The sequence below is a fragment of the Gordionus sp. m RMFG-2023 genome, chromosome 2 (genome assembly GCF_954871325.1).
Source record: "Gordionus sp. m RMFG-2023 chromosome 2, tfGorSpeb1-WG-v2, whole genome shotgun sequence".
NCBI classification, from domain to species: domain Eukaryota; kingdom Metazoa; phylum Nematomorpha; class Gordioida; order Chordodea; family Parachordodidae; genus Gordionus; species Gordionus sp. m RMFG-2023.
The window spans coordinates 27,302,425-27,321,431 of NC_088776.1; the positions used below are offsets into that span (position 1 = coordinate 27,302,425).

Sequence of the window (19,007 nt, forward strand, 5' to 3'; positions counted from 1 at the left end):
AAAAGATTTTTTAATTTTATTTGATATCCATATAAATTTTTATTTTTACCCCCCCCCCCCCCCTTTTCCAGATCAAGTCCTACCCTTTGAGTAAATACTTTCAGTCTAAAGATATTTAAAATACCTTTTATTTGATTCCTAAATTAATATTTTGTGTTTATATAAATATTCCTGACCATCTAAGATCTCCCGCCTACTTAGAGTATAATTATTACAATAAAGAGATATTAAAATTAGCTATTATTTGATACCCATATCGATATTTAATTTTGATAAAAATATTACTGACTCCCCAGACCTAGACTCGCCCATTAAGTGGGAGAGATTGATATCCAGTTGAATAGATCTTTTGATTAGCTATCGATTGATACCCTTTATTAGACTATCTAATTTCATAAGGCCAAAAAAAACAATATTGAAAATTATTAAATAACAATAAAATTAAAAAGAAATAATACGAAACTAAACGCGCGTAAAACGCTTTTTAAAATAAAATTCCTTTTTATCATGATTAAAACGTGATAATACCGTTTTATCATTCCTTAACTTAAAACCCTAATTTTCTAGTTATCCTTTTAAAACCAGTGATGATCCTGGATAGTTTCGATCCCTTTAAAAATTACGACATATATATTTAAACCATGTTATATAAAATTGAAAATTCTTATTTGTTTTTTTTAATTATATTTCATTTTGATATCGTATATATTATTTTATTTATAAATCGAAACCGATATTTAAATAAAATTATTCGCAGTTAGAATTTTTTTTTTATAAATTAAAAATTTTTTTTTTCGGAGATTATGAGGGGGGTTTCAACCCTCACCACCCTTGTCTACGCCACTGGATTTTATACTTACACACTAAAATTAGAAATAAATAATAACCAATCAGATCTGCAGACCAGGTCCAGTTCATAGGATGTGATTATAGAAATCCGGGCCAGATTGAAAAATCTAAAAATTACCAGATTATATCTATTAATCAGTTGGAAAATGATATAAAGGATAGTCTAAAATTCATTTGGTACTCATATTTTCAATTTTCCTTAATAAAAAATTGCAAAATATAGCTAAAATTATTTTCAATAATTTATTTTATTTAATTTAGAGAGGATGGTAAAATGATGAGAAATAAAAAAATCACGACCGATTTTTGCAGATATCTAATGTATAAATTTTAAACCACAGATATGTAAACGATGGGTAAAAAATTTTTAAAATCAGTGGGTAGGCGCGAGGAGGTTTAAAAAATTTTAAAATTGGCAAAAGGGCTTTTCGGTTATAACCCGATCACTGCTGACCTCCAATAGATATTGATCGTAAAAATCATTTATATTTATAAGTAATAAAGTTTTAAACACAAATTTATGTTATTCAAGTATTTAAATTCTTAAACTACAATATTTTCATAAGCCACGGTACAAAGAGACCTTCTTAAGCATATTCTAGCTAACTTCAAGAAAGTTGTGGGTAAATAATCTGAAGACCTTTTAATTCTCAAATATTTGGGCAAGACTCGGACCGAGAACGCTTCGATTGCTGTTCCAAGAAATAAAGAATTGAAGGTGACAATAGGGTCTTGAACCTAGGTGTGAGAAAGAGTCCGGCCCTAAAGGTAAACATGGCTTAGTTTGCTTGTATTTTAGGCGATTCTGTCACAGAGAAATTAGTTTAATAATCTCGATTAAATTAGGTTTGGCTAACTATCCAAATCCCGGTCACTTAAAAGACCAAATGCCCTTACAAACATCCCTTGGTTTAGGGAAAATCATTTTATGGATTTCCCTGGCGTCTCCTAGTTCTCTACTATCCCAAGAATTGAACCTATTATATTAGTTGGGAAATTGAAAATTAGAAAAAATCACTACCTTTCAGATTTTACCCCAATAATTATTTTTACAAATGGGACCTTTCCCTAGACTTCAATTTATTTCTAAATCAATGGTTATCGTGAATCCTTTTTTAAAATTTAAAAATCAGCCAATATCTGTACCGAAGCACCTTCTAAGTTACCCCGGAATCTAATAAAGGCCCTTTTTTTAAAAAAATATCTCATTGTTTATTATGGTTTTAAAATTTTATTTATGTTATTTTAGAAATAATTTATTGGTTCTTAAAAGACAATATTTAATTTTAAAATTACAATTAAAAATTTTGAGCAGAATTTATTATAATTAAATTAATGTTTACCTTAAATTTTATATAATTAAATTATCTATAGATTGATTTCTACATATTATCACCTTAAAATGACTGCGATTCATTCAATAATATTACACGGGGGTTATGTCCCTCCATTATTTAGTAATATTGACGTGATATTTATGTAATACTAACTTGTAAAGATGAAATATAATAATTTTATTAGGATTTACATTTGTGGATGAGCATAGATTATATATTTTTTTAGTGATATATTGACATTTATGATTGGCATTGACGTACATGAATTATATATTATACTCATAAATGTAGATATGGGGGGATGGGGGTAAGGGGAAATCCACCCACCTCAGAAATTTTTTATTTTTGTAAATATTATTTTAAACTGATAAAAATTTTCCACCCCCCCCCCCTCCTCCCACGCTCCCTCCTTAATTTCCTAAAATGCATACAATATACTCAGGATTGGGCATTATAGTAGCGGATATTTGTTATGTGGCTCTGCAAACTAGTCATCTAATTTTCGGCAACCATATAAAAGTATATTATTTTAATAAAAATCACATTTATACTGATATTCATTTCATTCATTTGCTAAATTTAGAATATTTTAAAATAAATTTATATATTAATGATTGGCGTATACCCTTAGAGGCCCTATTTGCATGCCAATTTTTATTTTTATTAAAACAATTTGAAGGATTTTTTTTTAAAATAAAATTTCGGCCTGGCCCGGATTTTATTGGATTTTTTCAAAATATATTTTTTTTATTTTTAGATTATAAATATTCAGTTTTAAAATATATGGCCTGGACTGGCTCGACTTTAAAATAAAACTTTAGGTCAGAATATTTTAAAAATTTTTTAGGTCCGGCCCTAATATATTTAAAAAAAATTAAAATTTGGCTCAGCTCGGGCCTGCAGGTCTCTTATGTTTGATAATGAAATAAAAATCATATAGTTGAAAATAATAAGAGAAAATAATTGGTAAAATATTTTAAAAATATTTAAAAATTCTCTAATTTAAATATTTTCTTTTTGTTTCACTGATAGAGCCATCAACTATAAACACAAAAAAATTACATGAATCCTCATAAAGTATTCAAAGAGAAATAACAAAAGGAAATTGTGAAAACTATAAAAACATACACTTAAAAAACCCTAGAGTTGCGAATAATAAAAAGAAAACAATGTTATTGGAAAAATTTAATATGCCATTAACTTCGCTTAGGAATGCACCCTATATATATAATTGAACAAAAAGATTTTTTAAAATGATGGAAAGGTAGATTTAATTTTATAGTTTTTTCTTATCCATTATAACAGTTATTTAAGAGCTCGAAATATATCTGCATTACTACAGATAGTCTACTAAGACTTGAAGCTTTCTTCGAATGACTTGTCATTGGGTAATGAAATAATATGCAATTTTATTTATAAATTCAATTAAATATATATTTATATCAAAAAGTTTAAAAAGACAATCTCTATCCTTTTGTTGTAACGACATTTTTTGAGCGCTAAACATATGACGAAATAGCAGAGTTAGTTGATGAAAACAATAGTGCCTTTGGAATTCATAAAAAAGTTAGAACAACTGTGATGGACAATGGATCAAATTTCATCAAAGCTTTATAGCAGTTTAAGGTGTAAGAATGATTTTAGTGTTGTTAAAACGCCACGTAGCAACCCTGATCCCAAATCCGGGTCGTTTTTTGACCGCGACCCAAAATATGGGTGGTTTTTTCAATTCCGCCTTTAGTCTGATCGTTTTTAACTTCGATCCAAAGTTGTAGTCGTTTTTATAAACCCGACCCAAAATATGGCTCGTTTTTAAATCCAATGCAAAAGTTAGGTTGGCTTATTTTGACCCGACTTAAAATTCGACCCAGCTCAATTATGAAGTTATATTTCGAATTAAGTATATAAATTGAATATATTTTTTTTTATTTTCAATGGGTAATTAAATTTTAGAAGATGAATCAGAAACATTGAAAAGTGGCAATTTTTATATTCGTTATTTTTAAACTTTTATTTTTTTTTAGGTAATTGGGTAACAATATAAATTGTAAAAATATTAAATTAAGATTTCAGTGAAGATGAATCATAGAAAAGTGGCAATTGTCATATTCATTTTTTAATTATTTTAAAATAAATGGGTAAAATGGACATTTAGATTTAAATTTCAGTGAAGATGTACCATAGAAAAGTGGTAATTATCATATTCTCATTATTTTTTCAACTTCTCTTTAAATTTTTTTGGAGCAAATGGGTAAAATATATATTATAAACATGTCGAATTAAAATTTCAGCGATGATGTGCACCATAGAATGACAAAACGCTTAGTTAAGAAATTTTCCACAGGGGTGGATAATTTATTTTATATTGAAATGATTTTTTGGAGCATTAAAAATTTGGTTATTTCCACTTTAGGGGGTATATTATTTTTATTTTATTTTTTTTTAAAATTAATATATTAATTTTTTATTTTAGATATTTTAAAAAAGTTTTTCCTACAAATTTTTAAAGAGCTTTTTATACAAAATTTTCTATTTTCCGCAGCGTTTATATATGGGGGAGGGAGGGGGGTAGGAGAATTTTCCCTACAAATTTAATTTTATATTTAGTGATATTAAATTAAATCTATTTATCTTAGATAATAATCGGTTAGAACAAATAAAATATTTCCACTTGTTGATCCAAATGACAGATCGATCCACACCCAAAAATAGAAAGGCTGTGGCGGAATCTAAAAGCAAACTATAAAGATCGGGATAATATTCATGAATATCTTCTTGAATATAGATATTTTCGAAAATATCGATTATTAAATCGTTTTGATATTTTTATTCATTTTATTAATGATTGTATAAATTTCAATATATTTCAATTTAATGAATAAAATTGCATCATTTAATACTATATTTCGTGTATAAATTTTAATACTATATTTAATCGCGTCATTTAATACTATATTTCGATTTAACTCTTGGTTAAAAAAACCACTTAAACTTCAAAGGTGGAATCTATTTTACCCCTCATACATTATTTTAGATTATTATTTATTTCCAGAAAAAAGTTATGCTAATTTTCCTAAAGTTGTTTAAATTTTATTTATTTATGGGATCTTTCTTATAGTATTATAACCAAAAAAAATTTTAAAATGCAAAGTTTCATCTACCAAAAATTTACCTTACTCTATCCCCTTTAAAAACTTTGTATGTATATAGTAATTTTCCTCTAAATATTTTTTTATTTCTGGGATCTTCCTCTAATTATAGTATTATCACCAAAAAAAATTTAAAATGCAAAATTTCTGCCAAAAATTTTGTAGAAAAACTATTTTAAAATATCTTAAACAAAAAATAACAAAAGAATAATATACCCCCCGAAAGTGGCAATAACTAAAAATTCATTAGAACTAATCATCATATAAAATATTAGAACTAATGATATAAAATTTATTAGAACCAATCATATTTGAGAATATAAAAATTTCTAAAACAAAAAATAAAATATTGGAAAATTCAAAATATTTAGAGAGAATTTAATAAGGTGTAAAGCATCATAAAATATATAATTAAACATTTTATAATGATTTAAAAAGCTAATCAAAATATCATTCATAAATGTTTACTTTTGCGAATGTGCCAATTTTTAAAAAATTTGTTCTGTACTGTGAATAGATATCGACGATGAAAGAGAGTCTATTCAATCAATTTTAGGATGTCTTACTTTTGATGTTGGTTTTTATTCTCTGTAATGAAGAAAAGGTCCACTCTGCTTGTATTATTGGTATCATTGTCAAAATATTTAGTAATTTTAGTATATATTGAAAACTTATTATTATATTTTAAAGTATGTAATGCTTCCACTATACTTCTTGAAGGAATCTATAAAAATGAGTCTTTCTTTCAGATACATTTATATCCAATGAATAAAATTTAGTTATAGTTAATTTTTCAACATCATTGATTCCTCAGATCAGAGGGAGTTATAAGATATAGTATTTGTAAATTGGATAGAGTCGATAAATCACAAATCGTCATTGTTTGAGTCAAAATTAAATCCAAAAGTGGAATAAAAACGGGTATTTTGTGCTAATCCTCAATTGAGTACACGTTAACATTGGAACGATTTGTTTGTCGGTGAAATCGGGCTTATAAATCTCAAGATCATATAATTTCGCTTTCCACTCAACAATCACATAAGAGAAATTCCATCGCTATGATCTCGGTTTTTTAATTTGTAATATATATTATTTACGATTCTTATAACTTTAGCCAAATCCATTTTTTAGAAAAATATTGCATAAAATTGTTGTGTAATAAATAATTTATTAATACATTTTGATAAAAAATCGGCAGTCATATTAAATCTAATCATTTATTAGCTTCAGATAAAATATCTGTTTCATGTGTTTCTGATATTTCTTCAAGGGCATACAAAGTAGACTCTTCTAGATCTAAAAAATGTGTCGAAGGCTCTATCTTGTCGTAGAGGCCATGCAGTTTCTTTTTTTTCTGTACACAAGAAGTCAGAAATCATTATATACCACAAATTGGTCGATCTGAACATTTTAAACACTCTAAAAATCTTCTAATCAATAGAGAAAAATTAAATAGAATTTTTTTTGTTTGATAAAATTTTCTTATATTAATAATCGTAATTTCAATCAATGAATATCTATATTGATATTGAGAGAAATATATATTTATTTTATATATAGACATTGCAGGGTTTAAAATATAAATTGCATATTTATATTGAGAAAATATAGATATTTACAAATTAGATATTGCAGTGTATAAATATAAATATTACAACACATCATATTGCATATAAAAACATAAATAAAATTACTAACCAAATTTAAAAGTGAAGGTAAGGGGGAATAAAATTATTATTCTCTAGCAAAATACCTTAATTTTTTTTGCATATTTATTTCTATTTTTGAACATTTTTTTCTTTGAAGGAAATTAAAATGATTTATTCTAGATAGAAAATAATATATTTATAAAATAACCATAAAATTTCAGAACCTAATTAAATAAAAAATGCATATAATTATTTAAATGAGTACTACTTTTAAAAAAGGGGATGCTTCAACACCCAGCTAGTGACGCCCCTAGCTGATATAGATACTGAATTTATCATCAGTAGAAATATCCCGACAAATTTTTGCTATTTATTTCCTAAGTGTTTTAAAATTGCGCCATTCAAGCATGTTCTTAAAATACATGCATTAATAATAAAATTTGCTATAATCCAAGTTAGAATTTCTGTAACCCTTTGCCGATTGCTATCACCTTTTGAAATGTATTAGTAAATCAATGATATACTATTAGATTGGCGATTTATTCATTAAGTGACAATACAAAGGAGTCAGCTGTAGGACTATTGTGTGGTTTGCACTTACACTAATTGTCTTTATTTTTCACAATATGAATGCAAATGAAGTCATTAAATAAACGTGGAAACCACAAAATGCGCTACAGATGGCTCATATGTGGACCCTTACAAATGCATTTAATGAATGAAGGGTCAATCTAGTAGTATATATGTTAGTGTCATTGTGTTTTTTCCGGCAATGTGTTATTTAATCAACTTTAAATCATGAGCTGGTTTTTAAAAATCTGATTTTACTGGAAATGTATTCCATCATGTTTGAAATACCTACCCTATGAATTTCAGACAATTTTTCCATGAACTTTAAATTTAATATAATTTATATTAAATTTTCCATATATTTTTTATATAAATTATAAATGACCCAAAGATTAACAGCAAAATTGTCTACAATTCATAAGATAGGTATTCAAACATGCTAGAATATATTTCCGAAAAAATCCAATTTTTAAATTAAAAAACGCGCTCAAAAAATGATTTAAATTTGTAAAAATAACACATTGACGCTAACATATATACATCATTGGTGCAAGTAAATAATGTTTAGATTTTTAAAAAAAGCTGGTAAAAATTAAAGGAAAAATGACAACACTAAATTTTAAAATAGGATAAACTAAAAGCATTGATTATGGGATAATTATGTAAGACTTATTAATTGGGGGAGATTCCACATTATTTTTACTTTTATTGTTCAAGGTATTTGTCCATGTCGTCCTATTCAATAGAAAAATTATCAAAAAAACGTAATTCTATCTAAGATTAAGAAAGAAATTTTATATCTTAAAAAATTTCAAGAGCCTGGCTCTCCAAAATTTTAAAGCCCATAACGACGCTAGTGCAAATAATTTTGAATTGTTTTGCAAAAAATCATATCGGTTATTGAAAGTTAGTCGTTTAAAATAAAAAAATTCTCGGATAGAAAGTAAAAAAATCACGAATCATGGAAGATAATTTATCCGGAAATAAATTGACAAACAAATTAAAACGTATTTATGACCGTGCATGCATTCACTTATGGATGTCATCTTAAATTTGACTATCAGGACTTTTTTTATGTGGAAAAAAGAAGAGGCTAATTGGATAATTGATTTTTTGTATTAACCTTATCTAACTACATTTATTTTAGATTTAAATATTCTTTATTGAATTGTATAATGAATTTTAAATTACACACAAAAGATAAATATATTATAATATAAATTTACTAAAGTAAAGAATACCAGTGAACATATAAGTTATAATAAACTAAAATTATTATATAATATATAAATGCAACATTTAATCTTTATTTACATTTAGATTGATAGATATAAACATAAATTAGAGGGATATGCATTTGACGGTATTAAAGACGTCATTTTATTGATGTAATTGTTATCACAAAAAATAAATATAAATCAATCACGGACTCGAATATTTTCTTATCAATTCAGCCACTTTTGCTTGAATCTTTAGTGCCGGTCCTAGTTTCATTTTGAGTGATGAAGTGAAATGCTCCTCTTTGAGAAGAAACAATGATGGGCCGTCAATTTCGTTGGTTTTGAATGTTTCGGCGTATTCTTTGCAGCCAGATAGTTGGAGTATAAATTGGAAAACGTCATTTACCTAAATATTAAATTATACAATAAAATTTTTCTGCGTTGATCGATAAATTGTAAATGCTTGGGATATATTTTTGTTAAACAATTAAAAATTTAATGGTTAATAAAACTAAATATGAAAAATTTAACGAAGAGAATTTTATATAATGCAGTTATTTGGTAATTGAAAAGTATCATTATATATTATTAACGATATTAGTAACCAAAGGGATAGTAGAACTAGGGATATTTGGATTAATTCGTTTATATTATTATATTTAGAAATTTTTAGATTTATTTTACAAAATTGAATTTGCAATCTATAACCCTCGTAAAAAAGAGTTCGAATTTAAGGTACAGAAAATTAAGGACTTATATTTAGTATAAACACTATAAAAAAATGATAATAATAAATTTTTGATATTCCAGTACCAGTCATCAGTTTATCCACCCATTCTTTAAAAGTAAGATTATATATAATAAATTGCATTGACCTGGAAAAGGCATATGAAAGTATACCCAGAAATTTGATATGATGATGGATGGGCAAAAGAGGAATCCCAGGGGTTATGTGCAACTCATTAGATGTGTGTAGAGGTCGCTTCAATGGTTAGAAGGGCGGTCGGAGACTCAAGGCTGTTTCCCATGAATCTAGGAAAATAATTCACCGGAAAAAAATCCCCGGAAAAAAAATCCCCAGGAAAATAATTCTCCGGAAAAAAATTTCCATAGAAAATAATTCCCCGGAAAAAATTTCCCATTTTATAAACCCTATAAAATATAAAATTATTTTTATAAAATTAACAATATAGGAAAAAATATTCCCGGAAAAAAAATTTGAAGGAAAGATTTAATAGAGTGGCTAAAATTTATTATTTTTCTGATGGAGCAGTAACCAATATAAAATAAAAGATTTCATTAATCATGAAAATGATTTTGGGATAAAGGCTGAGTGACATTCTTTGAAACCGCACATAAATGTCCATGCGACATTTTGGGGGCCGTTACTAAACGGTTAGCAGCTCGAGCAAGCTTGCAACGTCCATATGAACATCACATATTGACAACAATAGATTTATTTAACTATGTAAGAAATAATATCAAAGGGGTAAATTATATATTTGTGAGCAATAATGAATATATGAACATAGAAAGTCATCTTGAAAGCAGATTTTTGAGAGCAAAAAGAATTTCTTGAACACAAGTTCCAATTCCCCTAGACGAAAACAAAAGTCATAATTTATTAAAACTCCTTGGATGATTATAATATATGGTATATTTTATAAATTTTTGATTGTATTATATGTAATGCAATTTAAGGCAAATAAAGTTATAAATATGTTTAGAATTATTTTGTCAAGTAACTTCTAGATAAAATTTAACTAAAGTGTTAAACAAAGCTGATTATTCCAGCCACATCTCAAAAATTTTGATAAAGATAAAAAAAAGTCAGGGCATATCATTTAGACCTAATTTTTAAATTAACATTATTTCATAATTATTTATTATGTTAAAATATGATGATATTAATGTTAAATTTTAGCCATATAAAAAGTGATAACTCCTAAACCCATGTTCATCCCAGTCTAGGATTTTGTACAAATATAAAACAGTGTGATACCTATCTACAGAAAAAAAATTGAAAAAATACCTTTTTTTTCTATGGCCATTTTCGGTTTTACACATCCGGTTTTCGATATTAATAAAATGTCCATCATATTTATTCTTATGTCATTTTAAAGAACTTTTATTAAGCTACAAAATAAATTTAAATTATTTTTCTAACATAATTATTACTCGAGATATTTGAAAATAAACGAGGTGCATTTTGTCAAAAATGTACCATTTTTCCGCGCTTTAAACGGCCATATCTTACCGGGTAAACAGTGTTGGAAGGTAAAATTTCATTTTTTTCTTAGTTATAGTATATACTACCAGTATACAAAATTTAAGAAAAATTGAAGGGGGTTGGGTTGAAACCTTGGTTGATTTGATATGGAATTCACCATATTTTTTGGTAACGTTCAATTACTTGAGATAGTCTTTGAATTAAATAAGCTTTTGTAATCAGTGATTAGGATCAATACTTTTTTTGAAAATTTATAATCAGATACAATTTTTAAAATCAATAGTATTAAACATAAAAAATTTCCATTATGTTATTTTTGTCCGGGATTCAAACGAACGGAACAGAATAGTGTCATAATATTCATTTTAATGTTATATATATTTTAACCTTAGTGGCGTGTTAGAAATACCCCCCCCCTCTCTTCATGGTATTCAAGTCTAGATAAAAAGTGGATTATGGAAATAACCTTTCTCTTTCTAGGGAAAAATTTGCTTTCACATTTTTCTTTTCAATTTTAAATTGTAAAACCTCTTTCATAATTTTCATATATTTCTATAAAAATCTATCGTCACAAATCTATTCTTTTTATGCTATCTACTAAATTATAAAAGCTACCAACCGATTTATCAATTCTCATTTAAAGATTGCCCTTTTGGAAATACTCTCAACTCAGAAATAACTAATATAATTTTTTAGAAATATTTTCGTTATTTTAGCGGCGGGATTATTTTTTGATAATTTTAAAAAAATTATTCGGGGAATTTTTTTCTTTTTTTCCGGGGATTAATTTTCCCCAATATTTAATTTAAAATCTAAAAAATGGGGAATTTATTTCCCTGGGGAATATTTTTCCGGATAATTATTTTCCAAGGATTTTTTTCCGGGGAATTATTTTCCGCTTACCTCCCATAGATATCGGGCTACATCAAGGGCCAGCGTTAAGCCCCTTTCTCTTCGTACTCATCCCGGATACTATAACCGAGGACTTGCAGAGCTCAGCACCATGGTCAATGTTGTATCTAGATGACATAGTAATATGCAAGGAAACCGAAATAATGGCAGCTAAGCGGGCCGGTGTTTGGGCAATTAAGTTGGAGAATAGCCTCCGCGTCAGCTATTCTAAGACAGTGTAACTGGCAACAAAATTATACAACTTGCTACATACCCGAAAGTTGAAAATTTTAGCTATTATGGGAAATGCATAAAGACGGAAGCAAAAGGGTTGGATAAAATGAAAAGGCCAATCAGGAGTGCTTTGTGACAGGGAGATGCCACTGTGGCTTAAAGGTAAGGCCTATCGAACTATCGTCAGACGGTCTTGTTGTATGGGTGTGAAACTTAGGTATTGAGAGCTGCCGAGATGTTGGATGTGCGGATGATCCGAAAGAGTCTAGGTTATAAAATGATAGCCTAAGAAATAATATAGGCGTAGTTTCCTAGTCAGAAAAGGTAAAAGAGAGCAGACTGAGATGGCATGGCTAAGTGGTGGTAAGTACTGATTCAAATGGTGAATCGGAAAGTTTTCGATCTTGAAGTTACGGGCCAACGAACTAGAGGTAGGCCACGATTAAGTAAGATTTCTCAAACCCGCAAGGACATGTTGGATTAGAAAATGTCGTTGAAGGATAATTATAATATATTTTCTTTTTATTGGGCATAAAAAAATGTGTTTTTTAAAAATTTCTAGTGCATATAATAATATTATAGAAATATTAATGATTATTTATAATGTAAAATGCATTATAATTATTTTTAAAAATAGCGCTATCTATAAATGATTTATTTATTCCTAAAATTATAAAAATTAAATTTTTACTTAATTAATTAAATATATTTGTAATAAACATATGATTAGTTTCATCGTTTCAAACGCCCTTTATAATTAATTTATTTATTCCTAAAATTTAAAAAACTTAATAAAATTAAATTCTTATTTTCTCCATTAATATCTTTACTTAAATATTTAAACATATTGGTTAATATACAATTTCATGAGATTTATTCTTTTATATGTGGCATTTTTCAAAATATTTTCTTTTGTTTTAGCCGAAATACAACAACTGAATATATTTTTTAAATAAATTTTATATGGCTACAAAATAATATATAATTTGTTCTTAAAACCAAAATTTTTTTGACTAAATTAATTCGTTAAAAGTGGGAAAGGCGCTCACGAACTTTGAAGGTCCATAACTCGGGATATATTTGAGCTAGAGCATTAAAATTTTGATTTGTAAAAAATATAAATCTATTTAGCCGTCATGCCAAGTTTCATCTATTTTAAAAATGATCGTCCGAAAATCACGTTATTTCAGTAAATTTGTCATGGAATTAAAAATAGATGACATTCTAGATAGACTTCCTGATGAGTCTTATATTCGTATTATAGCTGATTGTTAGTGTGAATTTAGAAGGTTGGTGCCTCTCTATTCAAGATTCCTATAAGTGATTAATTAATTATTTTTATAAAAGTCATTCTTGGGTGCAAAATCATCAACAAAAGTTTACATCCTTAGCTTAAAAACATGCTTAAAGTGCACCATTTTGATATGTTGGCCAAGATTATAATTGATATTCATAGAAGTTTTAAAAAATAAAATACCATTAATGCTAATGGTAAAATATAAATTGTGAAGATTTAATATCAGTTTAAAATTAAATATAACTTCTTTATTTTGTAGAATGTTGGAGGATAAAATTTATGAAATGGATGAAACTTTCAACTTGTGGATATAAATGACATTCTAATTAATAGAGCCGAAAGTTATGATTTTTTACCATAACATTCCCGATGCGGCTGCCACAAATTTAATTTGTGGCCAAAGTTGAAGTGGAGAAATATTCAGAAAATAAAGGCTTTAATATTATATCCCGCTCATTTAAAAAGTGTCAATCTTTATGAAATAAACAAAATATATCCACAAATATGGCTGAAATAGAACTAAAAAATTGGGAAAATATTTGATAATTCTAAATATTATAAGATAGAAATCATATTATGAATCCAGGGCATTGTTATATAAAATATTAAGGGAAAAACTGGAAAATCTTAAACATTTATGTGATAACATAGAAATAGGGGAATATAAGCTTTAACTCTAAGAATATAGCCAAAAATAATATTACTATCGTTATTTTCTAAATGTATAAATTCCAAGTTATGGAGCCTTTGGCAAACACCTTGAAGATACTTAATCATATTGATAAATGATTTCGCAGATTCAGTTTTGCCAACTTGTTGTAGTTTCTTATATGCGGCATTGTTAAAAAGTTTATAATTTTATATAAATAAAAAATATTTTTACAACTTTGTTACAGATTTTAGCTATTTATAATCCTCATAATATAAATGCTATTATCCATCTGCATTCAAATTGAAGGATATGCAGGGAACAAAATAGAGAATTAAAAAATATATAACAATTTTCTAACATAAAGATATTTTTGGACACAATCAAATTGATTTTTTTTTCTTTTTAGCTTCACCTTTTCTTGTGGTCCTTCAATATCTCTCTTCACATTATTACTCATTAAGATATACTAGACAATTTATTTTAACAAACAATAATAATAAATATTTGTTATATTTAAGGATTTAAATTTTTTTAATTACACAGATTAAAATATAAAAAATTTGCTACCTTTAATAGACAATAGAAAATTATAAATTTTTGATGCATCATTTTCTTTGAATAAAATATATAGATAAAAAATATATTTTGTTTTGTGTACTTTATATTATATAAATTAAAATCAAAAGAGTAGATAAGAGGCGCTTCTTTATTAAATTTAGAGCGGGAGTGCACTCTTTTAAATGGAGCGTTAACAACTTTTATAAAGAGTAATCCAATAATTGCAAAATTGATTGATGTCTAAAAATAATTATATACTTTATGCTAAAACAACAACCATGAAAAAATTAGTGATTAGTAGTTGCCTATGGTTATTTTGAATAAAAATCAAGATATAAGTCTTTTTTTTGTAAATTTTAAATAATCATTAGTTTTCAAACCGAACTTGAACCGAACCGTTAAACCGCTAAAAAGCGGTATTTTTTATCGAACCTAAACCTCTAAAAAATTTCTAGCCGAACCTGAACCGAACCGTTAAAATGCCTCTGAACCGGTTCGAGTCTCATTATTTTATGCTTATAAAATAACGTGTAAGTTTTTACTAGTAGTATATTGCAAAAATATTAATTATATTCAAATTGTTTTAAAAATTATTATCAATCACATTTGATTGATAAACGTCAGTCATAATTTTTATAAACTTTAGTATATCGCCATTTTACAATATTTTTTAAATATTTTAAGCTTATAAATTATAATGCCTAGAAAAAAATTAAATCTAATATATAAATTTTTACATATAGTTTTATAAATAACACATCAAATCTGATATCATACTGGCAATGCGAGCTACCCAAGTTAGTGTGGGAGGATATTTTTCAACAAATAAATTTATATTATCTCCTTATAGATGTAATTTGAGTGAGACGAATTTTGAAAATATATAAATTTAAGTAATTGTTCATATTAAAATTATGATATATTTATTTGTTATATTTATAAATAATATTATTTTATAATGTGCAATTAATAAAAATGAAGGTTTTTATTTTAATTATGAAATTAAAAAAAAATTTTCCTTATACATAATTCTAATGTAGGTTTGAATGCAAAAATTTCAAACCGGTTTTTAGAGGTTTGAACCGAACCGATATTTATATTTTTGGTAAACCGAACCTGAACCTTGAACCGTTATTTTTATCCGAACCTGAACCGATATTAATATCGGTTTGGATCCCTGGTTTTTCAGTTTAATTAAAAACATTTTCTTATACCTCATTTTACAATATTTACATAAGTATGAATTGCTTAATTATAAAAAATGATTTAATTTAAATACTGTTAATTAAATTACTTTTTTGATAAAATATAAACCGTATTTTTATAAATATTGATATTAAAAAGTATAGTTTGCAATCGATGCCATCTCAGCTTACGGCCTAACCATAGCAATAATAACTACTACGGTTAATAAGCAACAGCCATAAAAATGGCTAAGATTAATTAGCCGTATTTTTATGAATAAGCCATTTTTGTACTTGTAAGATTTTAAAAAGGGAAGTTTTAGAATCGGTTCATAAAATAGTGCTGTAAAGTAACGTCAAAAGGTCGTACTAACTTCGTTACCTTTTTTGAAGAAAAGAAAGACCATTCGTTACTATCTCCTAGAGGTAACGGTAACTCGTTTCTTTTTTTGAGTAATGGTAACGCAAAAAAACGCTACTCGTTATGAAAAATATTAAAAAAAGAAAAACATATTTATTGTACTATAAAATAAAACTAATTAATATTCAATCAAAATTCTAAGTAAATGTGAATAATATTATTTCTATTTTATAATTTATTTTAAGAATATTATGTCCATAATACTTCTTCAGATGAAGATTGTCTGTCCCTAATTTGAAACATATTTTACACCAATAAAGAAAATTAAAGGTACAATACAAAGTCTACACTTTGTAAATGTAAATTAAGTCCCAACACAAATATTTGAACCTCAATGTCCAGTAGTTCAAACTTAAAAAAGCATATGAAGGTAGAAAGATGAATTAATATATTATTATTTTAAACATTACTTTAAAAATAGAATATTAAACATGGGTATTATAAAATAACCATTAAAAGAAGTTTTCTTTCATAATATTTTGAAAAATTTAATCATGAAATTAAAATATAAGCAATTAAATTATACTATAGTATAGTGCTGGGAATCAACATTAAAAACCCAAGATCGACAAAATATTTATATTGGTTCAAAAAATTATTTTGGATTCTTAAACAATATCTTATATTTCTCGTTTTAGTGTTGCTATTGGTTTAACTTCAAATTGTTAATAAATTTAAAGAATAAAATAGTGATTTAAAAAAAAGTTGTTTAAATAAATATATATAAATAAAGTGATGAAGCAATATTGTTTTAGAGAACTGAAACTAGATATTTTTCCTAATTCCTTTTTAAATGATAATTATTCCTCAAAAGATTAATGAACATTTAGAGAAAAAAATTTGAAGTCAATCAACTCACACTCATTGAGATGTAGAATCCATCTGGCTACACCCAGACACTCTTAAGAGGGTTTCAGCCTGCTTAGCTTGTAAAATAAACCAAAAACACACATTTGATTGTCTAACAAAATTTTTTTACCACATATAAGATACAAAATAAAGTGACCAACATTACCGACAATGTTAGAAATTATATAAAAGCTTTCAAGTAAAAAAATTATAATATATTTATTAAAATTTTTTAGTGTATGATCTAGGAGAAGAATCGGATGATGAAATATTCATCTGCCATTATTTAATCTATTTGACAATCAAAATACCACTGATAGTATTATATACTTACCTAAGCATCATTCCAGTTCAGCACACTTTGTTGTGTTGACATTCAAAGACAGGTAAGGATGTTCATTTTAAAACCATTTCAAAAATTATAAATAAACATGGGCAATCTTCAAACTGTTAAGCAAGTAAAACATAGGAAGATATCTGATTAAACCAGTTATAACAAGATAAAACTCTTTTTATAACTCCGTGAAATTAATAGATATTCATATTAAGGAGAATTGCCAAAAATGACAAATCTTGTGATAAATCTGAATAACAGAGATTTTCAGATAACGACAAGTAGTTCATGGATAAATATTGTATGGTTATTAATTAAGAAATATGATATGTTATATATGATTTTATAGGTTATGGAACCAATTGCTACGGATCTTTCAATTTTAAAAAGCGAAAAAAATGCATTTGTGATATCTTACTCTCATGATAACTATTATAATATTAAAACCTAAAAAATGGCTTTAAATAATTTTAAGTTTTGTAAGCCACTTATTAAATTCAATCCTGGAAGGCATATAAAAAAGATATAGTCTTTTCAAATATTGCTTACACTCTATATTTTGATTACCTTATATTTTCAAATTCAAACACATCTTATAAAGATGAATATACACTATCCGCAATAATTCACCCATATTTAAATTGGATCGGCCCTGGATAAAATTAGAGGTCAACAAAGGAAAAATGCTAGAACTTTCCAGTTTGAGAAAAAACTTTGATAAAGAAAGAGCTGACTTAAGTCCTTTATCCAACACATATACCAGAATATTTTCTGATAAAGATAAAAAAAAAATTTTAATGATGAAATGAATGAAGATCCTTGTGAAGATGATCTATAAGTTTTTTTCAAAATAAATATAATTCTTAATATTTTTAAAAAAATTCCCCGAATTAAAAATTTTATTTATACAACTCTCCCATCCTCTGCGCCAATTGAACTTGTGTTTAGCACTGCGAAAACTGTGTTGAGCACTAAGCACTCTTGTTTGTCTGATCAAAATTTTGAAAATCAATTGTTGCTAAAATAAATAAAAAATTGTTGCAAAAAGATGTTATCTTATATATAATACATTATTTTTGTATAATTTTATTTATATTATAATTATATATATGAAATTTAATTTTATAAAAAGATCTTATCATATTATATATTCTTTTTGAGTAGTTTTATTTATATTATATAATGTAGGAAAAAATAATTTTTTTGTATATAATATATAATTTTTTAAGTAACGAGTAACCCGTTACTTTTTTGAATAGTCAGTAACGCGCGTTCCTATTTTTTAAATTACATAACTAATAAAACAATATTTTTATCATTTAATATATAAGATCATTTTTTTGTATATGATTAATTTGATAGTCTTTTGAACTATACAATATGGAGTGAGAGATAAATATTATTAATATATTTTGATTTTATGTAATTTTATAGGTAGACTTTTGTGAGAAGTCTCAATAACGACGGCAGTTTTTTTAAAATTTTTATCGGTGTTTAACGGTGCGCCGATTTAGCAGCCATCTAATAAATTGGGTGCTGCGGCGTCGATGGCACTGCATATTTAAAAATAAATTTTCTTTATA

General features: G+C 26.3%; 1 protein-coding gene across 1 annotated transcript in view; it reads right to left on the reverse strand.

Moving 5' to 3' along the window:
- Window positions 1-8,850: 8,850 nt before the first annotated feature.
- Window positions 8,851-19,007, reverse strand: part of LOC135923104 (metacaspase-2-like) — a 28,080-nt gene continuing 17,923 nt past the window's right edge. Inside the window, exon 6 of the mRNA XM_065457675.1 lies at window positions 8,851-9,180. Within this exon, the coding sequence (XP_065313747.1) occupies window positions 8,977-9,180 (204 nt within the window). The 3' untranslated portion in view covers window positions 8,851-8,976. The remainder of the gene's footprint in view (window positions 9,181-19,007) is intronic.